The sequence below is a fragment of the Ornithodoros turicata genome, chromosome 7, assembly GCF_037126465.1.
Source record: "Ornithodoros turicata isolate Travis chromosome 7, ASM3712646v1, whole genome shotgun sequence".
Classification (NCBI taxonomy): Eukaryota; Metazoa; Arthropoda; class Arachnida; order Ixodida; family Argasidae; genus Ornithodoros; species Ornithodoros turicata.
In genome coordinates, this window is record NC_088207.1 from 37,043,147 (window position 1) to 37,061,056 (window position 17,910).

A 17,910-nucleotide genomic window follows, 5' to 3' on the forward strand; every position below is an offset into this window, starting at 1 on the left:
CACCTGTACTTCATGACAAAACAGACAGCGTCGCAGCCAGTCGCAGCCAAAATAGCGCGAACCGCGAATCGTCGCGAATCGTCGCGAACAGTGCAAACGCGCGGAAGGCCGAAAACTAACATGTTTTAGAAAGTGGCATGGGCAGTTAAACGCTTGTTCTCTTAATTATTACGAACCGCATCGCGCGGCCATCCACAGATCTTCGTAACATGCAGTACGTATGTGTCAATATTCAATGTCATCAAGCGATGCTTTTCTCAGAATTTGCGGTCAAAGATGATCCCTCACGACGACGAAGGATCCCTCTCGTTCATAAATGAGTTAATGGTTTCGTTTTAGAAAAGGGCATTGACACGATCGCCCAAGGATTAGTGATCCAGCGCATCTCCCACGTATGCTACCTCCACACAACGACGACTAAGACGCTGCATGAACCAGCATGAACAGTACACGGTATCCAGCTGAAAAATGCCTACAATCCCAAATGGTTTATGAAACAATTTCCACCTTAAGCCACTTACGTACAAATAGTTCAAAGTGGTTTCAAGTAGGAATTGTTTGGAAGTTGGAATAAACCACTTTTAACTGCAAATCTTTTTCACCTGGGTCTGATCTACAGTGGACTTGAAGCCAAACCGTGACAATGGGTCCCTGCTACTCAACATCTTTCCTGCTCAGGATGGGGCTGTGATCGGCACGCCTTTCTTACAGTTCACACAACCTTGGTGCGGGCGACTGTGGTTTTTAAGCCTTCCAATCTTGCACAGGAGTTCCACAATATCATTAAATAACCTTCGGAGCCTGTTTGCTCGTAGCCTACAGCGTACAGCAGATTTCGGCTAATGCTGGAGAACTCTCGATTGAGGTTCTACATGAATGCGAAACAGCTCATCACTTCCTTTGTCAGCGTTCGATACAATCACCATCGCCTGCTCCTCAGGAAAATTCGATACCGCCCAGAAAGTATAACTTTTATCGAGTGGCGTAGATGACAGCCTCACTGGCTTCGTAGTTAAAGGGATGTCCGCAGCAACATCAGTGGCCCAAAATATGCAACCTGCGGTAGTTTAGCAGACGACATAGCACTTTCAAATACATGGTCTCGAGTCGTTCGCTCTTTGCAAGATGCACCGCTTTTTCTGTGGATTTCCTACAGGTTGTGTAGCTCTCATTGACGCGTACCACTTGAAACACCACGCAGAACCCGCTGATGAAACTCCCTACTGTTGTATCCGCGGCTGCTTCGGCCAGAAATGGCGCCGTGCAAACCTTGCTGCAACAGCCCTATTCGACAGAATACATGACAAGAGCAGACGACGGATGCTGAGAGTATCCCGGAATTTCTTCCCTGGAAAAACGACGAAAACGTCGCTTCCAAAAAACTAATGGGGAAAGCACCTTGAGGAAAGGAATGCTGTGGGCATCTCAGAGTTATGGAGCGTCTGGATGGCACCGTTCCTCCTCTGAGCACCATGCTCTCACTCCTCCCCTTGGGGAGTGACATCACTCCGCCGGAGCTTCCACGGCCGCAGAAGCAGCGCTGACCTCTTAATTCGTTTATTTGATATCTAAGCACTTTTTGGATGAAAAATTTAGCCGGGTCGATTCTTGGCCGATGCCAAACATAGTGGTTTCATATATGGTTTTCTGGATGCGACTGTCCCTTTAAGGACGTAACACCGCCGGAAGTCCCATGATCTGTACCGGTCCCGTCCATCTTCATGACTCTTCTGGATCTTTGGGAACGAAGAGACCAAGTTCCTCTCAAAGTCCTTTGAGCCCATTTTTGTGCTCTGGTAGAAGAGAAAATTTTCATTTCTGCAGCAGTATACACGGATGGCACATCCAGAAATGGCAAGTCTGCATCAGCCTTTGTAATACCATTGGAAGGTGCAATGCAAGGACAATGCTGTTCGTATCCAACCTCATAAACAGCTGCAGAACTCTATACCATTATATCTTTCTGCAGCACATAGTCGATTTCAGCCAACAGCCAGCAAGAATGGACTGTGTTCACACACTCAAAATCTGACCTTTTTGGACATCGTAAGACTTCAGTCCTCACTGTGAGGCGGCTCATTATCCTGTTTCACCACATTACTGCCAGTGCTGGGGTAGAGTATCGCTCCTTGCGACGAAACTGCCCAATCATCATCATTAAATAAAGTTTCTGTTTATGTAGAGTGGATGAAAGTAAGCAAATACAGCATTCACACCGTGTATTCATGCCTCAGTTATACAAAATGCATGACTGTACATATCAGCATGCCCATGCTCTGACATGTATGTAGTACATGGACAACGCCCCTGGGCATATCCAGGATTTTCTCTGGGGGGAGAGCATACTAATATGCACAACCAATGGCCAAATGAAGCACTATGTGACAACAGTAATGAGTGGTGGGCGCGGGTCAGGACCCATCCAAGCCCTTCCCTAGATTTGTGCTTGTCAACACCTAGGGCCTAAAGTTTAATGCCCCTAACCATTTAATGTAAAAAAAAAAAAAATTACTCTCCTTCGTGAACTTGACATTGTTTTTACGATTTTTGTCTCTATGACAAAAAGAAGCAAGGTTAAGTTAATTGTCATAGATATGGCCTTCTTTCAGCTTGAGAGGCTTCCTGGCTCTGCCCTCTTCACTATGAGAGCACCAGCTACCTCCCTTCCCATTTGGTGACCCTTTCTTTGCTTGCACGATTTCTCGGTGGGTTCTTCCCCTGTCCTTCCTTCATTTCCTGCCTGTTCCTTCATTGTATTTTCTTAACCTGAACAGTGTTTTCCGACATGGATGTGGAAAGTGGTAGCATGACACCCCCTGTCTCTCCTGAAGAGCAGCGGAACTTGGGTGTACCTGAGCTCTTTGGTAAGTATTATTAAAGCTGTTTTCACATCCCACTTGCGCCACCAGTTTTAGAGTAATTGAACCCTCAAACTGTAATGTGGAACCAACAAAGAGGCACCATTGGTCCCTCACCACAGGTGGGGGGACGATACGAAGTTTGAAGCGTCGACGTGTCGGGGAAGCTCCTGTACCCAAAGAAAGGGCATAATAGGACAACACATCATATATGCGGTGACTTCAAACATAGCTTCCATTCAGGCATGCAGTTAATTTGTAAATTGTCATTGAGTTTAGAGGCAGCCCTTCTCTATGTCAGACACAGAAATAGGCAACTTGATGTTTGGAATGTGTGCATGCTTGCAGTACAGCACTCATTGTATTGGGTCCCTTATTTCACCGGTGCCTCGGATTGCGACTTGCACTACTGCTTTTAGTACATACAAGTTTTGTATCTCGTGAGAGTAACAAAGGTGGGTGAGGTGGGTGGGTGGGTAATTACCTAAGCAGCACAATGTATTGGACCAATACTGGCCCAATAATGAACCAATCTGGGTCCAATATTGGACCGACATTGCCAATATTGGCCCAATATTGGGCGAAGATGTTGTGCTGCTTGGGCACCCATCCTATGGGGTGGGTGAAGACCAGTGCACGGGTATAACTTACCCTACGCAGCGCTCCTGTGTTCACCGTTGCCGAATTTCCCCTCGTAAAGTATGTACCTTCTGTTTTGCAGAGCCAAACGACGTGAACATGAGCATGTTGTTTGCGTGCGACACGCAGCAAGGAAATGCAGCGTGCAGCATACCGGAAAATGCACCCTTTATCAAGCTATTTGGCAAAGCATTCTTCAGAAGGCAGTTCTCAAAAAGTCGCATTCAAGATGCATTCTGGGCTGCGAGGCAAGCATTTTTTTGGTCCACATAAGGTGCTGTGGCTTCATTATGAGAACGTCAAATATTCCCTTCGCAGGGTACGGTTTTCCGAGCTCTTCACTTCCGCGCACGGGCGTAGCACTGCTGCAGGTAGTGTAGAGATAAAGCCATGCTTTTTATTTGCGAGAATACTCTGTCATGATGTAGCAGCACAACCCTCAGTTGTATAATATTGCACAATTCCTGAGCTACATTTCGATGCATACTGTTTCACAGACATGAAACATGCTCAGAAACTGCAGTTCGAGGTGTCCTGCTTCTTCAGTTATCTCAGATACGAGATGGAAAGGTATATCTTTTTGCATCTCCTTTCAATTAGTATGTGGCTTCACTCACTACAGTATATAACACGTGGTACACATACTCCAGAAAATGATTAATCTATTTATTCAGGTTCTTAGATTGCCCAGAGCTGTTGCAGCATGACATTGGATCTGAAGCAGAAAATGGTTTAACCCTTTCGAGTCTCTGTGGTACCGTCATGAAAGAAATTACGCACACGCTGTTGTGCTTTGGGCCAATTTACAATCTTCCAGACTCTGTGCTGACTGCTGTAAGTCTGATTTTGAAGAGAATCACTAAACGCTAAATATGTAAAGCAACTTTTTTTTGCGGTAGGATCGAGGAAGCAGTGGCCACATTCTTCTCCATATTTCTCTCGAGGCATGGTGGACAGCATTTTATCTCACACACATTATCACTACGTCGAGTATTTTCTACAGTCAGTAGATTTGAATTTATAAAATAAGATAAAAGAAATATGGTGCTAATTTATCCTAATGTCGCTGATGTTTCATTTCACAGGCACTGACTTTCAGATTTCGTTTTGTGACATGCAAGGACTTCAAAGCACCAACCCTTTTGTTCAGATTACAGTGCTGATCTTGTGGGACCTGTGCACTCTCTCTTGCAAGCTCTACACAATGGTACTCATCTTAAAGGGGCACTAGTACTGGCACATTATGACTGTTGGTGCACAAAAAAATGCAGAATCAATTAATAAACCAATTAAAGGGGCACTAAAGTGCAAAAAAAAAACAAATTCTCGCAAAGTGAAAGACCTGTCAATGTATGACATCACATTCAAACACCAGCCGGGTTTGGCCAATGTTGAGGCCGACGCCTTATCCAGGTCACCAGTTATCAGCCTACTCTGTACTCTGGAGCTACAAATCACCCCGTGCGACCTACCCGATGGTGCATACACGTTGCAAAACAGTGTTCCCGTAGTGCGAAAATGCGGAATACGCAAAATCTACGCGTGTGGTGGTACGTCCGTGAATATGTGAAGCTCGTAGCAGTATCGTGTTCCAGTCTTCGGCAGCAGGCACCGGTTCACGACCTGTCACCTCGAGACGAGGGAACACGATTCATCCGTTCTGTTATTCCTGATTCATGAGTGAAAGAATCTGCAATATACGTTTTCCCTCTTCCTCTGAAGAAGGCCTACAATACTGAGCCGGCTCCCATTGGTCTCCTCAAATGATTTGTCCAATCATTGTGGGAGATCATTTGAGGAGACCAATCCGAGGTGCTTGAGGAGGAGAGGGAAACCGTAAATTGCTGTTTATTTCGCTCATAAATCACAAACGACGCAACCAGTGAATCCCGTTCCTTTTGTGTTGGTGTCAAGGTACGCGAGGGGAAATTTTTGCATTTTTGTGCCCCTTTAAATCGTGTGATGCACAACTTTTGATTTGTAAGTTATCATGTTCTAAATGCTAGTGACATTGAATACTATCTGCTAATGTGTACCATAATATTCTTCAGTGCGGAGTTATCTATCAACATGATTGACAGTGCACTCCACGTTCCTTTGAAGCACGACAGGTTAGGAAGTGACATGATGAAATACGTGTGTCCATGCACCTGTGTGAGCCGGCTTTGGACAATGGTTATTGAAGTTATAAACAAAAGAGAAGCTTATCATAGCGAGGGGGTAAGCAAACTGTTCATGGGTAATTGTGTCATACGAGATCGAGCATTTTGACCGGACTCTGGAGGTTACTCTAGATGCCAGTATTGTCATACATATGCTTCCCTTTAGCACTTCTGGGCTTACATTGATTCCATCTTGGAAGAGTTGAAAATCGGGGAAGCAAAAATATCAAAAGGATGCATAGGTGAGTCTGCATTCATGGCTGATGCATTGGTTAATATGTATATTAAGTGAGTGTGTTCACCTTTGAAAAGGGACAGTGCTTAGTGTCGTTGGCCATCCTTTGTAGAAATAAACCTTGTGATGCAACACATCCTTGACTTAATGAAAGCTCAGGAGGTTGCAAGGCATTCAGTTATAGAAAATTGCTTATTGAAAGACATCAGTGTAAGACAGACATCAGTCTAAGCAACTCCAATTGATCAAGGGATGAAGAAGAGTGCAAAATATGCATCGGTTGTGCACAGAAAAGGTCCAAATATGTAATGAGATAACTGTGTAGGAGAATGCACTCTCCAGTAATAATTAAGTCCACGTGTCGTTATATGCCACTCTGATTTCTTGCAACTCCTTTTCTTTCCCTTCAAGGCAAATTCTGCTTGACAACATTTCCGAGGGATTATACTTCAAAGGGAAGCCTTTTGCTCTGGCTTCTGACTGATATTGCCAAAGTATACAAGGGAGCTTGCAATACCAGCTTCCTCAAAGTTCAGGTGGGCACCTAACCCTGCCTCTCTTTCAGAGGTACATGATATCGGCAGTATCCCTTGTTCATTACAGGAAAAGAGTAACTTCCCCATGGCAAAGAAGCTTTTGCAGCATATTTTGTTGAATGACAAGGTACACCATCAATTCCATTGCCGCCTCCCGATGGCCTGAACTGAACTTGTGGCAACAGCGGCTGAGGGCAACAGAGCCGTATAAAGCATACCTAGAGGCACAGAAGATTCGTACAAGATTGTGTCACTTTCTCATGTGTCCTTCGTTGTGTCGGCCATTCCATTCATTTCCTTGTTAAATAGCTGAAAATCAAAATTATGCTAGGTTCTGGTTCCTGTGCTCTCCAAAATGTCCGAGAACAAAGGATAACCAAAATGTTAAGAACCAGTATTGTTGTAGTTTTAGTTTGTGTGTGGGGTGAAGTCATGGATTCGCTAAAATATACATTCACAAAATTAATTAATTAATTGGTTTATTAATTCGTTTCAAATAACTTTTGGTTCATGCATGATTTTCATCACGTTAGGCCACTTTGTTATGGCACGCTTGGTGCTTTGCACAGTAGGGGACTACAGTTGCTACCCATTATTCCAGTGTGGAGAGGCACAAATGAAGGTAGTAATGCAGTGCTGCATTGCTCTGCACACACTCTGGTTACCCAGCGTGGACTTACTACTGCCAGTTACAGAATATATCATAAAGAATCTGGTTAGTATATAGTTCACATACCCCTGTGACCAGTTTTTTTTTTTTTTTTTTCATTTGTGGCATTGTTTCATCAAAACATATTTGACATCCAGAATAGCGACTTCCAACAGTCGAAAAGTGTTGCAGCCCTTCAGCAAATATGGTAAGCTATTCTGCTTTTGTGCAGCAGTGTAGACAGTGTGTTTTTGGAGTGGGTGATTCGGGCCTCCTTAAACATTTTTGTGAAAGTCGTAGGATTGCCTAGTATTTTACACTAAGTTGCCCTGCTTTTTACGCGAGGCCTGCTGTAAAGACTTGCACAGCCTCAAAAGAACAGACCCCGTGTTCAAGTCAAGGAATGAGGCTTGTTTGCCATCAACGATCTTCCTTTTGTAAGGGCAACCTCAGTTATAGCAATTGGCTTGGTTAATTAAGATTAATTAATTAAGGTTAAGGTTAATTAAGAAATTGATCAATAAAATATTAAAAAATTAGGGGTTCTCTTAGTTGGAAAAATAGGTTTTGGGTGTATAATTTATTTTTGTGAGTTTTAATTTCATTAGACAATTTTATTAAATTTGTAAAAAATATTTGTTGTGACTTCTGCGACGATGAGTAAATATGGTGAGCAATCATCAGTAAAGAACAGATATTGGTACATATTCTTGTTAGCTAGGTGTTCCATATGAAACTACTCCGTGTACTATATTTCTTAGCTGGAAGTCGTGCTCGTACGTGTATTTTGAGGTCTTGTCCTTCTTTCCATGATTTCCGTAGCTAAAATCTAAAAGGTTATTTTTTGGGTTTTCAGGGTTGTTTGTTGCAATTAAACGTTTTCTGTGTCTGAGAACTTAGTCACGTTTGTCTCTTCGTGCCGCATCTCTATGTTTTTGTTTTTTATGTATCCCATTGCTATAGCTATGTCCCTATGTCACAACCTCTTCACTTGAACGTCCCATCCCCTGCCGTGCCTTGCCAGCCGTAACCTCTGATGAGACAACAGCGTCTTTGCCAATGGGCGAAATATTTTGAAGTGTAGATTGTAAAAGTCACAGTCTTTTCGTAAAGATTGCATGTCTTCCATTTAATATATTGCACAATTCTGATTGCACACTTCTAGCCGGTCAGCCCAGCAACTATTCCATATCGCCAAGCAGCACACTGGACTGACACATGTGAGGTATTGCGTCGGTTGCAGCACTTGTGTTCTCTCCATTCTGATTTGAGATATCTTTGCTAGTGCTTCAGACACCAGCTTTGACCTCTACCTTACACTACTAGTGAGATGCCTTTCAAAATGTTTTGAAAGTGGTGCAACAAACACATGGAAGCAACTCAGAGGCAGGTCAGTACTCTTCACTATCTGAATAGCAAGCACTCTATACTAGGTATTCATTACAAATTACTGCTGATTTTGTGAGTAGTAGTATAACCTGTATATTATTAACCATTCTCAATATTGTTTTCATGTGATGCGACCCAAAAATGCCAATTTTTTAAGTCACTGCAATCTATCTTCAGAATGGCAAACACGCCAAATCAGTTAAATCTGCCGCTGGTGTTCAGAAATACAAAAATGAAGTGTCATGTCTCAGCACATGTATTGCTTCCTATGTTTTGAAGGTCACCTGCTGACAATAGCATAAAATAATTAATAACTGTGCCCCGCCTTTCTTTTTGTGTCCCACATGAATATTCAGAGTTACATAGCAGATATTATTGCTGCTAACACAGCATGTGGTGTGCTAGCAACACGGTACAACTTGCTGTGCGGCAATTCACACTGTTGCATTATCAGCAATGTAGAATACTGTTCTATGCATCCTGCCGGAGCAACATGCAAAAAAAAAAGAAAAAGAAAATGAAAAGAAAAAGTGTTTTTTAAGCTCACTAATGTGCACACAAATTTACTTAAGGACCGTGCCTTACAGGTTTTATATCAAGTTTCCAAAGAGGCGGATGCAAGAATTAACGGAAGCAGGACTTCAAAACTTCAGCTTACTGTTCTTAGTGCTTGCTATCTCTGCAGAATTGGATGATGTGGTTAGTGTGGGATTACCCATCTGGAATATGGAACTATAAGACACTGCGTAAAGCCTGCTTTCTGCCAACAGATAACGAAAATGTTTGAACTACTCAGCCTTCTGCCACATGCTACTTCTGCGAGCAAGATGTCAGTTGTGTTGAAGGCCATGTTTGCAGCACTGCTGTGCTTACAAGAGCGCAATGTTGGCATGCGTCTGCTGGCTGAAAAAGTCGTCAAGTGGTTTTTCTCCCACTGCCTGTAAGTGCCTTGGCTGTTTGGCAGTCCATTAAACTTCCATAATTAATCACAGCCAAGCCTCCCTGCAGCAAACATGTTAAAAAGTTGAATGTAGTAAATTTGTGAACTGCTTCGTTGATTATGTTTTACTTCTGTCGACAGTCTTTCGTGTGGCAAAGCTTTTGTCTGATGAATCGTGAAAAAATCAGTTACTTAAAGGTGTCCATCTGTCCTCTTTGCAAACAACTGTTCCAAAATAAGTGCTACTCAAAAGGATAAACATCCGCTATGTCTGATGGAACACTAAAGATCACGTTTCTTCCTCTAGGAGGACGAGCGATAATGTGCTGAAGTTCATGGATGAAATAACACTGAGCCATCACGTGTTTGTGAACATGACATTGAAATTGTGCTGTAAAAGCAACAATTATTTGTAACTTCTTTTTTTCGCAAAATATTGATAGCGATTGACAGCGATGACAGAAAAACACCGGCATTAGAATTTGCAACAAAATAAGATTCACAAATTCGAAAAAAATTTGTTAAAGTAAAGACATAGTAGCAGCAAATCGCACAGCATACAGACGCTGCACCTACCACGGTCTTCATTGTCACAATGTACTTAGTAAAGACCCTGAATTCCAACCATCTAAGTTGGACCATTAAAAACAAGGAAAAGGAAACAGAGGCGTCCTCCCAGTTGCTGTATCTTTCTTTAGCTTCTCCTGTCATATCTTCATGTGCTTGCGATATGTGATACCCAGAGATGCATGTGATCCCCTGAAGAGCTCAGTGGTGCAGCAAAATTAAGGTCACCTCCCCTTTTTTTTTCTTCTATCCATCACCATCAAGGTCCCGTGAAATAATCTTCAAGCGTGCCTCCATTAGAATTCTAGAAGTATTAAGACCGTGAAATTAACCACTTTTACAGTATACGGTATGCTGAAATGTACCTGTACTTCACCCATGCATGGATTGCACTGTGTGTTTTTATGGTTTTCTTTGTTGCTGTTATCCTGAACTGAAGTACGATTTCGGTTTGACTGTTCACTAGTGGGTGCTAGGGAGCCGAAAGAAATAATTTCATTATTTACAGAGGGAAAGTAGAAGAACGTTCAGATGCAGTGCTCCTACAGCAGCGGTCTACACTTATTCCAGTTTATATGGAAGGGATTGTAGATATTCTGGACAGCAGTTGCGACTTCAAACTATCCGAACACATCCTGATTGGTATGAGGTTCTTTGGAAATAATTCTTTGTGGAAAACCAATTAAGATAGCTGCTTGTGTGTTTGCAAATTGATAAATATCTGGTTGCTGCCCTATATCTACCCTGCATGCTATAAAATATTCTGCTGGTGACTGGTTTTCCTGGTTGTTTTCTTAACATGTGCGTCTTGTATAAGAGGGTGCTGTAGCATATGAAAATACGGTCAGTGGTATATTCTACAAATTTTGTTGTACACAGTTCACCTACAGTACTTTTCCCAACTTATGACGGTATCCCTTTAGCCCAGATTTAATTGTTTCTAGCTTGAAGAGCAAAAAATGTTTTCTTTTTCTTTTAGCAAGGGTACTGCATTTGTCAGAATGTAGCTGGATGGAATATTCATTGTGTTATGACATACTCAAAAACAAGAACCTCCTTCAGCACACTTTACGAGCCCAGTCATCTGATGAATGTGTAATTAAATACGGCTGTGGCTTTATTCACTTTCATTTCTTTTAGCACCTCAGTTAAAGCAGCTACTCGAACAGGGCACTCACTCGGAACAGTCTATTTTGCTTCGAGGCATCCAAGAAGGAATAGAAAAAGTCAGGTAGGCACGCTCTCAGTACACCTCTAGAATGTTCCACTGTTGGATGCATGTATCAATCAGTTTCCTGTGTGCATGTGTATTGGATGCGTATTAGTATCATGTAACATCACGTAACATCATGTTTCATGGTGAATACTGAGTATTCCTCCTGTGCTTAAACAGAATGGCTGTGAAGACACGCAAAGATGCCAGTTCATTCCAGCAAAATTGCATGACAGAGGACCAAAGAAGTAAGGAGTGAGGGAAATTTTGGCAGTAAACCAGTTAAATGTAATTCTAATGTAGGAATGTATTTTAATTCCAAGGACAAAGATGCTAGCACCATCATGGTGTGGGTTTCTATATTCAGGCATGTTTGGTAACACATGTCAGCGTTTTTGGAGAAGCACCATTTGGTTATAATAAACGAATGGCCACTGAATACGGATAGTGAATGACTTTGCAGTGTCGAAGCAGTTTCTTGCTCTGTAAAAGGGAAACTGTAACTTTTCTAGAATTGATCATCCCACTTTCACTATTTGTATCTTAGATACGCTACGTATTAGTGATTGGAATAATATTCCCCGGTCGCTTACTAAATTAGCTTTTCGAGTCCAGTTGCATATTTATTTTGGGTTACAATTGGGGTTCCACGTTTTCGGTTTTTATTTTTGGGCGGATCCGGCGTATGTTGTTCTATGTTTATTGATTTTCACGAAATTGGCGTTTTTCGATGTTTCTCCTGGCGTGTACATGGTTCACTCTGTAGTTATCGGCGAATAGAAATCACAATGTAATTTCCGCACGACGCTCGTTCAACCTGGCGTTGTTCGCTGCGGTAACGTTCTACGACTAACGAAAAAGTAGACTGACATTTTTCACAACCACTGTATTTCTGTACGGTTTTCTGATCTGCATCGACAACTTGCTGGGCATGTGCAGCAATTTATCTCTTAGTTTGGTCTCCATGTCCTGGAATGTCCCTCTGCATTCGGCATTTTTCGATTAAAACCGAATGAGGGAAAATTTACCCGGCGTATGTTTTTTGGTGTTTTTCGTTTAAAACCGACAACGCGGAACCCTCGTTATAATGCTTCTCTTTTGTGACTTTTTGTTTCCCCCCTTATGCAATGTCTCCTGTGGGCATTTGAGGTATTGTTATAACAGAAATAAAATAAGCTTCTTCATGGATGTTAGCTGTAACCAGACAGCCTCTGAACAAACAAACATAGTGTACCTCACTTTGTGAAAAAGTGTGGTTGTGACCCCCTTCCTTTGAAAGTAACTTGATTTCTCGTGCCATGTTGTTGGGTCATATTTAGCTAATATAAGTGTGTAGAATTTTTGAATTCTTTTCTACACTTTCCTTTCCTAAGAACTCAGCACTGCCATGTACAGTAGTGTGCTGCCATTTATCCACAAGGCTGCGATGGGGACGTCAGCCACACTACCACAGGCAGCAGTTGTAGACACAGCAGCTGCAGTGACACTTCTTGCCATGTACATGTAAGTATGTGAGTTGTTCGGCTGATTCCAATGTGCATTTTGAAAATGATGGTGCCCAGCTGAACAGTTTAGAACTTTTTTGTTCTTTATGCTTATGGCCTTGAGGGTAAATAAAGAAATATCCAGTGTGCTTCTATTTCAGGCCTTCACACTTGTGCATACCAATCAAAGCTAGTTTTTCCAGCCTTTTTGAATACTTTGGATGCTCGCCACATGTTAATCCAAGGTAGGCCATTCCTTACATACTGCGTTAACTATCCAAAGGCATTGCATGGCGGGGGGGAGGTGCTTAAATGGCAAATGTGTAAGCGCAGCTTGTCAACACAGAATTTTCACAACAGAAAAAAGAGAAATCTCAAGTATTTGGCATGGTTTTTGTACCCTGAATGTAAACATCATGTGCAGCACATTGTGTTACAGAACATGCTTCATTTGAGCAAACATTAGGTTTTAATTAATTTTGCAGGGTTTCCAGTCGGTTTTTGTGTATGCTGCTGACCGAGGAACATGTCATGGAGCATCTCTCAAGAGCAGTCGCCAATGTTGAAACACAGTTAATACGTGCATGGCTAAGATGTGCCATGCTGATACCCCCGCCATGTGACCATACGATGCAACTCTCACGGTAAACTTTGCACGCACACAATCACGTCCCATGCATCAAGTACTATCTGTGTGTGTAGCAAAGGGACATAGTGCTGCTTGAGAAGCCTGGAGAAAGAACATTAACACATTTTATGTCTGTTCACTTTTTTTAGACAAGCTTCATGTATGGTGCAAACTGTTTTGCTAAATGAAACAGTATCAAAATAGAGAGATAGTGTGTAGTTAGCCCCTGGCACAGATATAACATAAAACATGATGTATGCTCAAGTAGAATTGGAGCCAATTGTGATTAACTGAGGAGTGAAGGAGTATTCTTAGAATGACTGTCATTGGGAGTACTTAACATTGTTTCGTAATTATAGTTCATATTCTTTCACTTATGTAATTCCTGCGTTGCACTCACTTTTTTTTTTTTTATGTTCAACACAGAATTGATATTTAGTCTTGAAAGACAAATTTCTTCTGCCGTCTGCAGAATAATTCTCAAGCTGAATGAAGTCTCAAGAATTACGCTCGGCACAATTCCATTGGTGAAGGGTGATCATGAGGAGCATCTGATGGCGTTCTTCCAATGTCTCGAAGAGGTGACCTCAATTGTTGGAGACACGAGTAACCTTGGAACGAAATCCAACATGGCAGAAGAACTGCAGGGCTACCTACAGACATTCATGATCAACATTCTAGCATTGCTTAAGACAGAAGCACAGTCATCATTGCTGCTGCATGTATATAAGACATGCGGTATGCTGTGTAGGCACTGCTCAACATTATTATACACTAGGGTAGGTAAATCACTCTCTTTGACAATGAAAATTGGACTGATAGCAGGACAGAAAACTTCTTCGCACAGGGGAAGCCAGGTTGTGTTTTGCCTGAACTTTTGAATGTGCTCCTAACCCCTGGTTCTTCAAAGCGGCCACTTGCTCAAGCACAAACATTGGCCATCAAGCAATCCCTTCCAATGGTAAGATACAAAATACTTACCGTAATTTCATGCGTATTAGCCGTGGCTTACGCGCAATTTTTTTTATCATGGGCGCTCCGCGGCTTATCCCATGACTATTTTTCCCTGGTATTTTCCCCATAACTCCGTTTTAGCGAAAGCACCGACAGTGTCTCCTGAACAGCACCGCCTTGCGAATGCACGAACAATGTGTAACAGGGGCGTGTCCACATTCGAATAGACTGACCTTCCTGGGTGCCTTCCCCTAAGCAGCTTTAACGAAAGTGGTGACAGTGATTCATGTCTTCTGGAAGGCCACTGACCCGTCGATCCATGAAAAGCACGCAACAAGGGCGCAATCCGATCTTGGTAGAACACTAGAACTGACCTCCCCCCCCCTCCCAGTATGAACCACAGGGTTTTATGGCCTTTCTAGGGTGTCCTTTGTCGTACAAATCAGTCGCGCCGTTTTGCCCGCGGCATATCTGCCCGACAATTTTCAAAACGTTCCTAAAAACGGGTCCTGCCGCTTATACGCGTGAAATTACTGTATTTAAAAAAATTAGTAGTTAAACTGTGTCATTCGAAACACAGTGTAGCGAAAATGGCTGTTTTAGCTGCTGTGGGATGGTTCTACAGGTGAGGTCTTGTTCCATATACCTCACTTTATTTTGAATGCTATGTATGCCCACTCAAGTCGTCAAGGGACAATATTGTTTCGGTGCTGTGATTTTGTTGGTTCCATAGACGTTAGTACTCGGCCAGTCTCGTGCTCTAAACTTTCAATCCTCACAGGGCCATTGCATGATTACAGCTTACTACTGTTATCTCGTAAATCAAGTATTTACATGCCTTACAGTTTTTGCATGGACTGCTGCTGTTGGACGTAAAATTGGACTCTTATCTGCAGCGGACCTTCAAGGAACTTATCACTTACTACCTTCCGTTCTTTGCACTGGTGAGGTCTTTTTTTAACCCCCACTACTAATGCATTATGAGTAATTTCTTAACCTCTAGGCACAAAATCCTCTGTATAGCACTGGACAACATCCACTTCTGGTAAGTTCAAGTGTCAGGTGCTTAGGTAGTTATTAGCCAAGTAGCCACAGATCCATGTGCGCTATGTACATAAACGAGCATGTGAACTTTTCACACAAATACTCTAAAAATAAGCTACTCACTGAGGGAGGGGGGGCTGAGCATTTGAAAAGTCTCTTTTTTTTTTCGCTCCTTAATGAATAAATATTTTGTTTGTTATGTAACAAACTTCAAGCTATACGTATATGTTTCATATTTGCGTCATGTTCATCCCTTTCCCTCAATCTCAGGGCTTTAAGTACACCATTCTTCCCGTGTAGGTTATGCCAAACTTCTTTCGTCGTGTTCAACAGAACCTAGAAGTAGCTATTAGCACTTAATTTGAATTTTAGCACGATTTTATATGCGACCTGCGAGTCAGTTTTTTCGTAAGTGCACAAACACCCTTGTAGCACATATTTCGTGCAGATGATTGCTTCAGCATGTTTTGAGTACAATTATAAGAAATGAACTCCGTTTTCTTTAGCTCTTACTTGGCGACCTTAGAGGCACCCAGAAAATGGAAGTGTACGTGCAGTTGCTTGCGGAAAGCATAAGTGAGAACATTATCTGCCGAAAGGGAATGGCACATCAGCACTGCAATAAGGTACTGCATGTATAGTTGCTTATGGGAGGCTATAGCTCATTCTTTTCTTTTTGTTTTCATTGCAGGGAGCAAATTTTTTTAAAGATCTCCTAAGGCAGCTGGATTGCATGTCTGACATTCGCAAAAGGTTTGTATTTTGGTGGCATGGGGGGTACTGCAGGTGGCACTGTGCTGCACTGTGTAATCTGGAATGATGGCACTGCACATAGTAGTATATACCTCTGTCGGTTTCCCTATAGAAGCAAGGTATTTTTCTGCTGTTGCTACGATTTGTCGACGTGCCTCTTCCTCTGTGCTGACATGTGCAGTTGGTGACAGTGCATGATGCCACATTGCCAAAGTTTTCAACAGAAAACAATGGGAAATTACACATCTTTCATTTAAGGCACTTGACTGGGGACAGCTGTTCCTGAACTGGAACTGGAACTGAAAGTGAAGTTCCCTCTCCTACTGGCAGACAGCCAGGGGTGGATCCAGGATTATTTTGAGAGGGGGGGGGTCGAGCCTTTGCCAGCATGGTAGATACACGATCTAGGTCAATTAAACACTATGTGAAAACAGAAATTGAGGAGGGGGTCAGGACATCCTGACCCCTCCCCCTGCAGACAGTTGTTCATCAGTGTTGTCTGCAGTAGAACAGTCTGTGTTTGAAATATTGCACAGTGTGTCCAAACAGTGCCCATCCCTGGAAAGATGTAAACTTCCTATTATACACACAACTTCTCCAAACCTACACTCTCAAGCCTTTGAGGTCTGTGTCTGGAATGTATGTGTGAAAGTTGGTATGGTAGTGTATAGACATGTGCATATCCTATATGTCTTGTTTCAAATGTGTTATAGTATGTTCCTTCCCTATTCTCCTTCCCAGATTTGACGCGAGTGGCACATTGCCCCAAATGCATGTCACTCTGCAGACTTTACCTACTTTAGATATCATTCAGTTGTGCTTTGCTCTTACTTTCCTATTTCAGTGCCATAGCCACATTCTTCTTTCCTGTGATGGAAAACCTCTTACATTCGGGGCCATCCATAGACAACACACCCTGTGAAAGACTGATGACAATGGTCGTTGAAGAGAGCAGAAAAACGTGCAAGACAGCTGAGCAGAGAAAGTAAGGAACTAAACAGATATGTTTCAGCCTCGCTATGGCTACATTTTCTTATTCAACTTGTGTACTAATGTAGAAGCATAAATTGCACAGGTTGAATCAACAGTTAGGCCTCATCAACACCCAAATTACAACAATTTCTGAGGACAGAACATTAATTCTATAACGCTTCATTCTTAATCAGTACATTGTTGCATGTGTAAGGTGGACAACCATGCGACTGGGTAGGGCTTAGATATATACAGGACCTGGAATGGAGCCTCATACCAGTTTATGCTGTCCGATGTTGTTCCTAGCTTTTCTTATTTTTGCTGACCTTTCACGGGTGCCTCCGGTACCTTCATGTTTTTTATGCTGTCTTTCTAGCCTCTCTGGACGTGCGTCTTAGTGTGGAGCAGACTTCATTATTAACTGCTCTGTTCTGTTTCTCAGGTACCTCGTCACGGTCATTGTAAAATTTGTGCAGAAGCATGTGACGTGGAACACGTCTAGTGTGTTCAGGCTACTCACTGAAATAGCTTCGCTAAATGCCATGCTCATATCTGACAGCATATCAGATATCTCAGGCGCGGTTGCAAAAACTGAAGAGAAACGAGGAGCTGGGCCCGATCAAGTGCTACGGTAAGTAGCGGTGGATTCTGGCCGAGGTCGTGTGCGCATTACTGATCTGCAGAAATTCTCTGTGGTTTCAGAAAGTACATCACGAACTTGCTCAGCCACACGGAGAAGTGCAAAGGCATCCAGCAGAGGTTATGAGCCATTCGTACAGTGTAGTGCTCATATTTATGCATGTTTGGAAGTTGCATGTACAGCCCTTTGTATAAATGTTAAATAAAATAAGTGATAAATATGTTCTTGCTTGACTTTTCTCACTTTT

At 42.5% G+C, this 17,910-nt stretch overlaps 1 protein-coding gene across 3 annotated transcripts; it reads left to right on the top strand.

The window, feature by feature from the left end:
• Nucleotides 1–34: 34 nt before the first annotated feature.
• Nucleotides 35–17,888, top strand: LOC135400970 (protein MMS22-like). 3 transcript variants are annotated; one of them, XM_064633028.1, is made up of 34 exons: nucleotides 35–214; nucleotides 2,593–2,705; nucleotides 2,775–2,864; nucleotides 3,580–3,745; nucleotides 3,816–3,868; nucleotides 3,995–4,067; nucleotides 4,172–4,331; nucleotides 4,397–4,499; nucleotides 4,583–4,704; nucleotides 5,601–5,717; nucleotides 5,826–5,901; nucleotides 6,306–6,430; nucleotides 6,498–6,557; nucleotides 7,032–7,145; nucleotides 7,238–7,287; nucleotides 8,245–8,304; nucleotides 8,365–8,469; nucleotides 9,056–9,167; nucleotides 9,239–9,408; nucleotides 10,484–10,617; nucleotides 11,116–11,206; nucleotides 11,369–11,436; nucleotides 12,562–12,691; nucleotides 12,834–12,917; nucleotides 13,158–13,316; nucleotides 13,773–14,079; nucleotides 14,148–14,261; nucleotides 15,100–15,198; nucleotides 15,258–15,299; nucleotides 15,805–15,924; nucleotides 15,990–16,051; nucleotides 16,896–17,036; nucleotides 17,466–17,654; nucleotides 17,726–17,888. In XM_064633028.1, exons 3-34 carry the CDS (start codon nucleotides 2,786–2,788, stop codon nucleotides 17,787–17,789), a joined length of 3,549 nt encoding a protein of 1,182 aa, XP_064489098.1. In that variant the 5' UTR covers nucleotides 35–214; nucleotides 2,593–2,705; nucleotides 2,775–2,785; the 3' UTR covers nucleotides 17,790–17,888. The 3 variants fall into 3 exon arrangements, with proteins under 3 accessions (XP_064489098.1, XP_064489097.1, XP_064489096.1); XM_064633027.1 differs by having other exon boundaries at nucleotides 2,610–2,705; XM_064633026.1 differs by lacking the exon at nucleotides 2,593–2,705.
• Nucleotides 17,889–17,910: the final 22 nt, after the last annotated feature.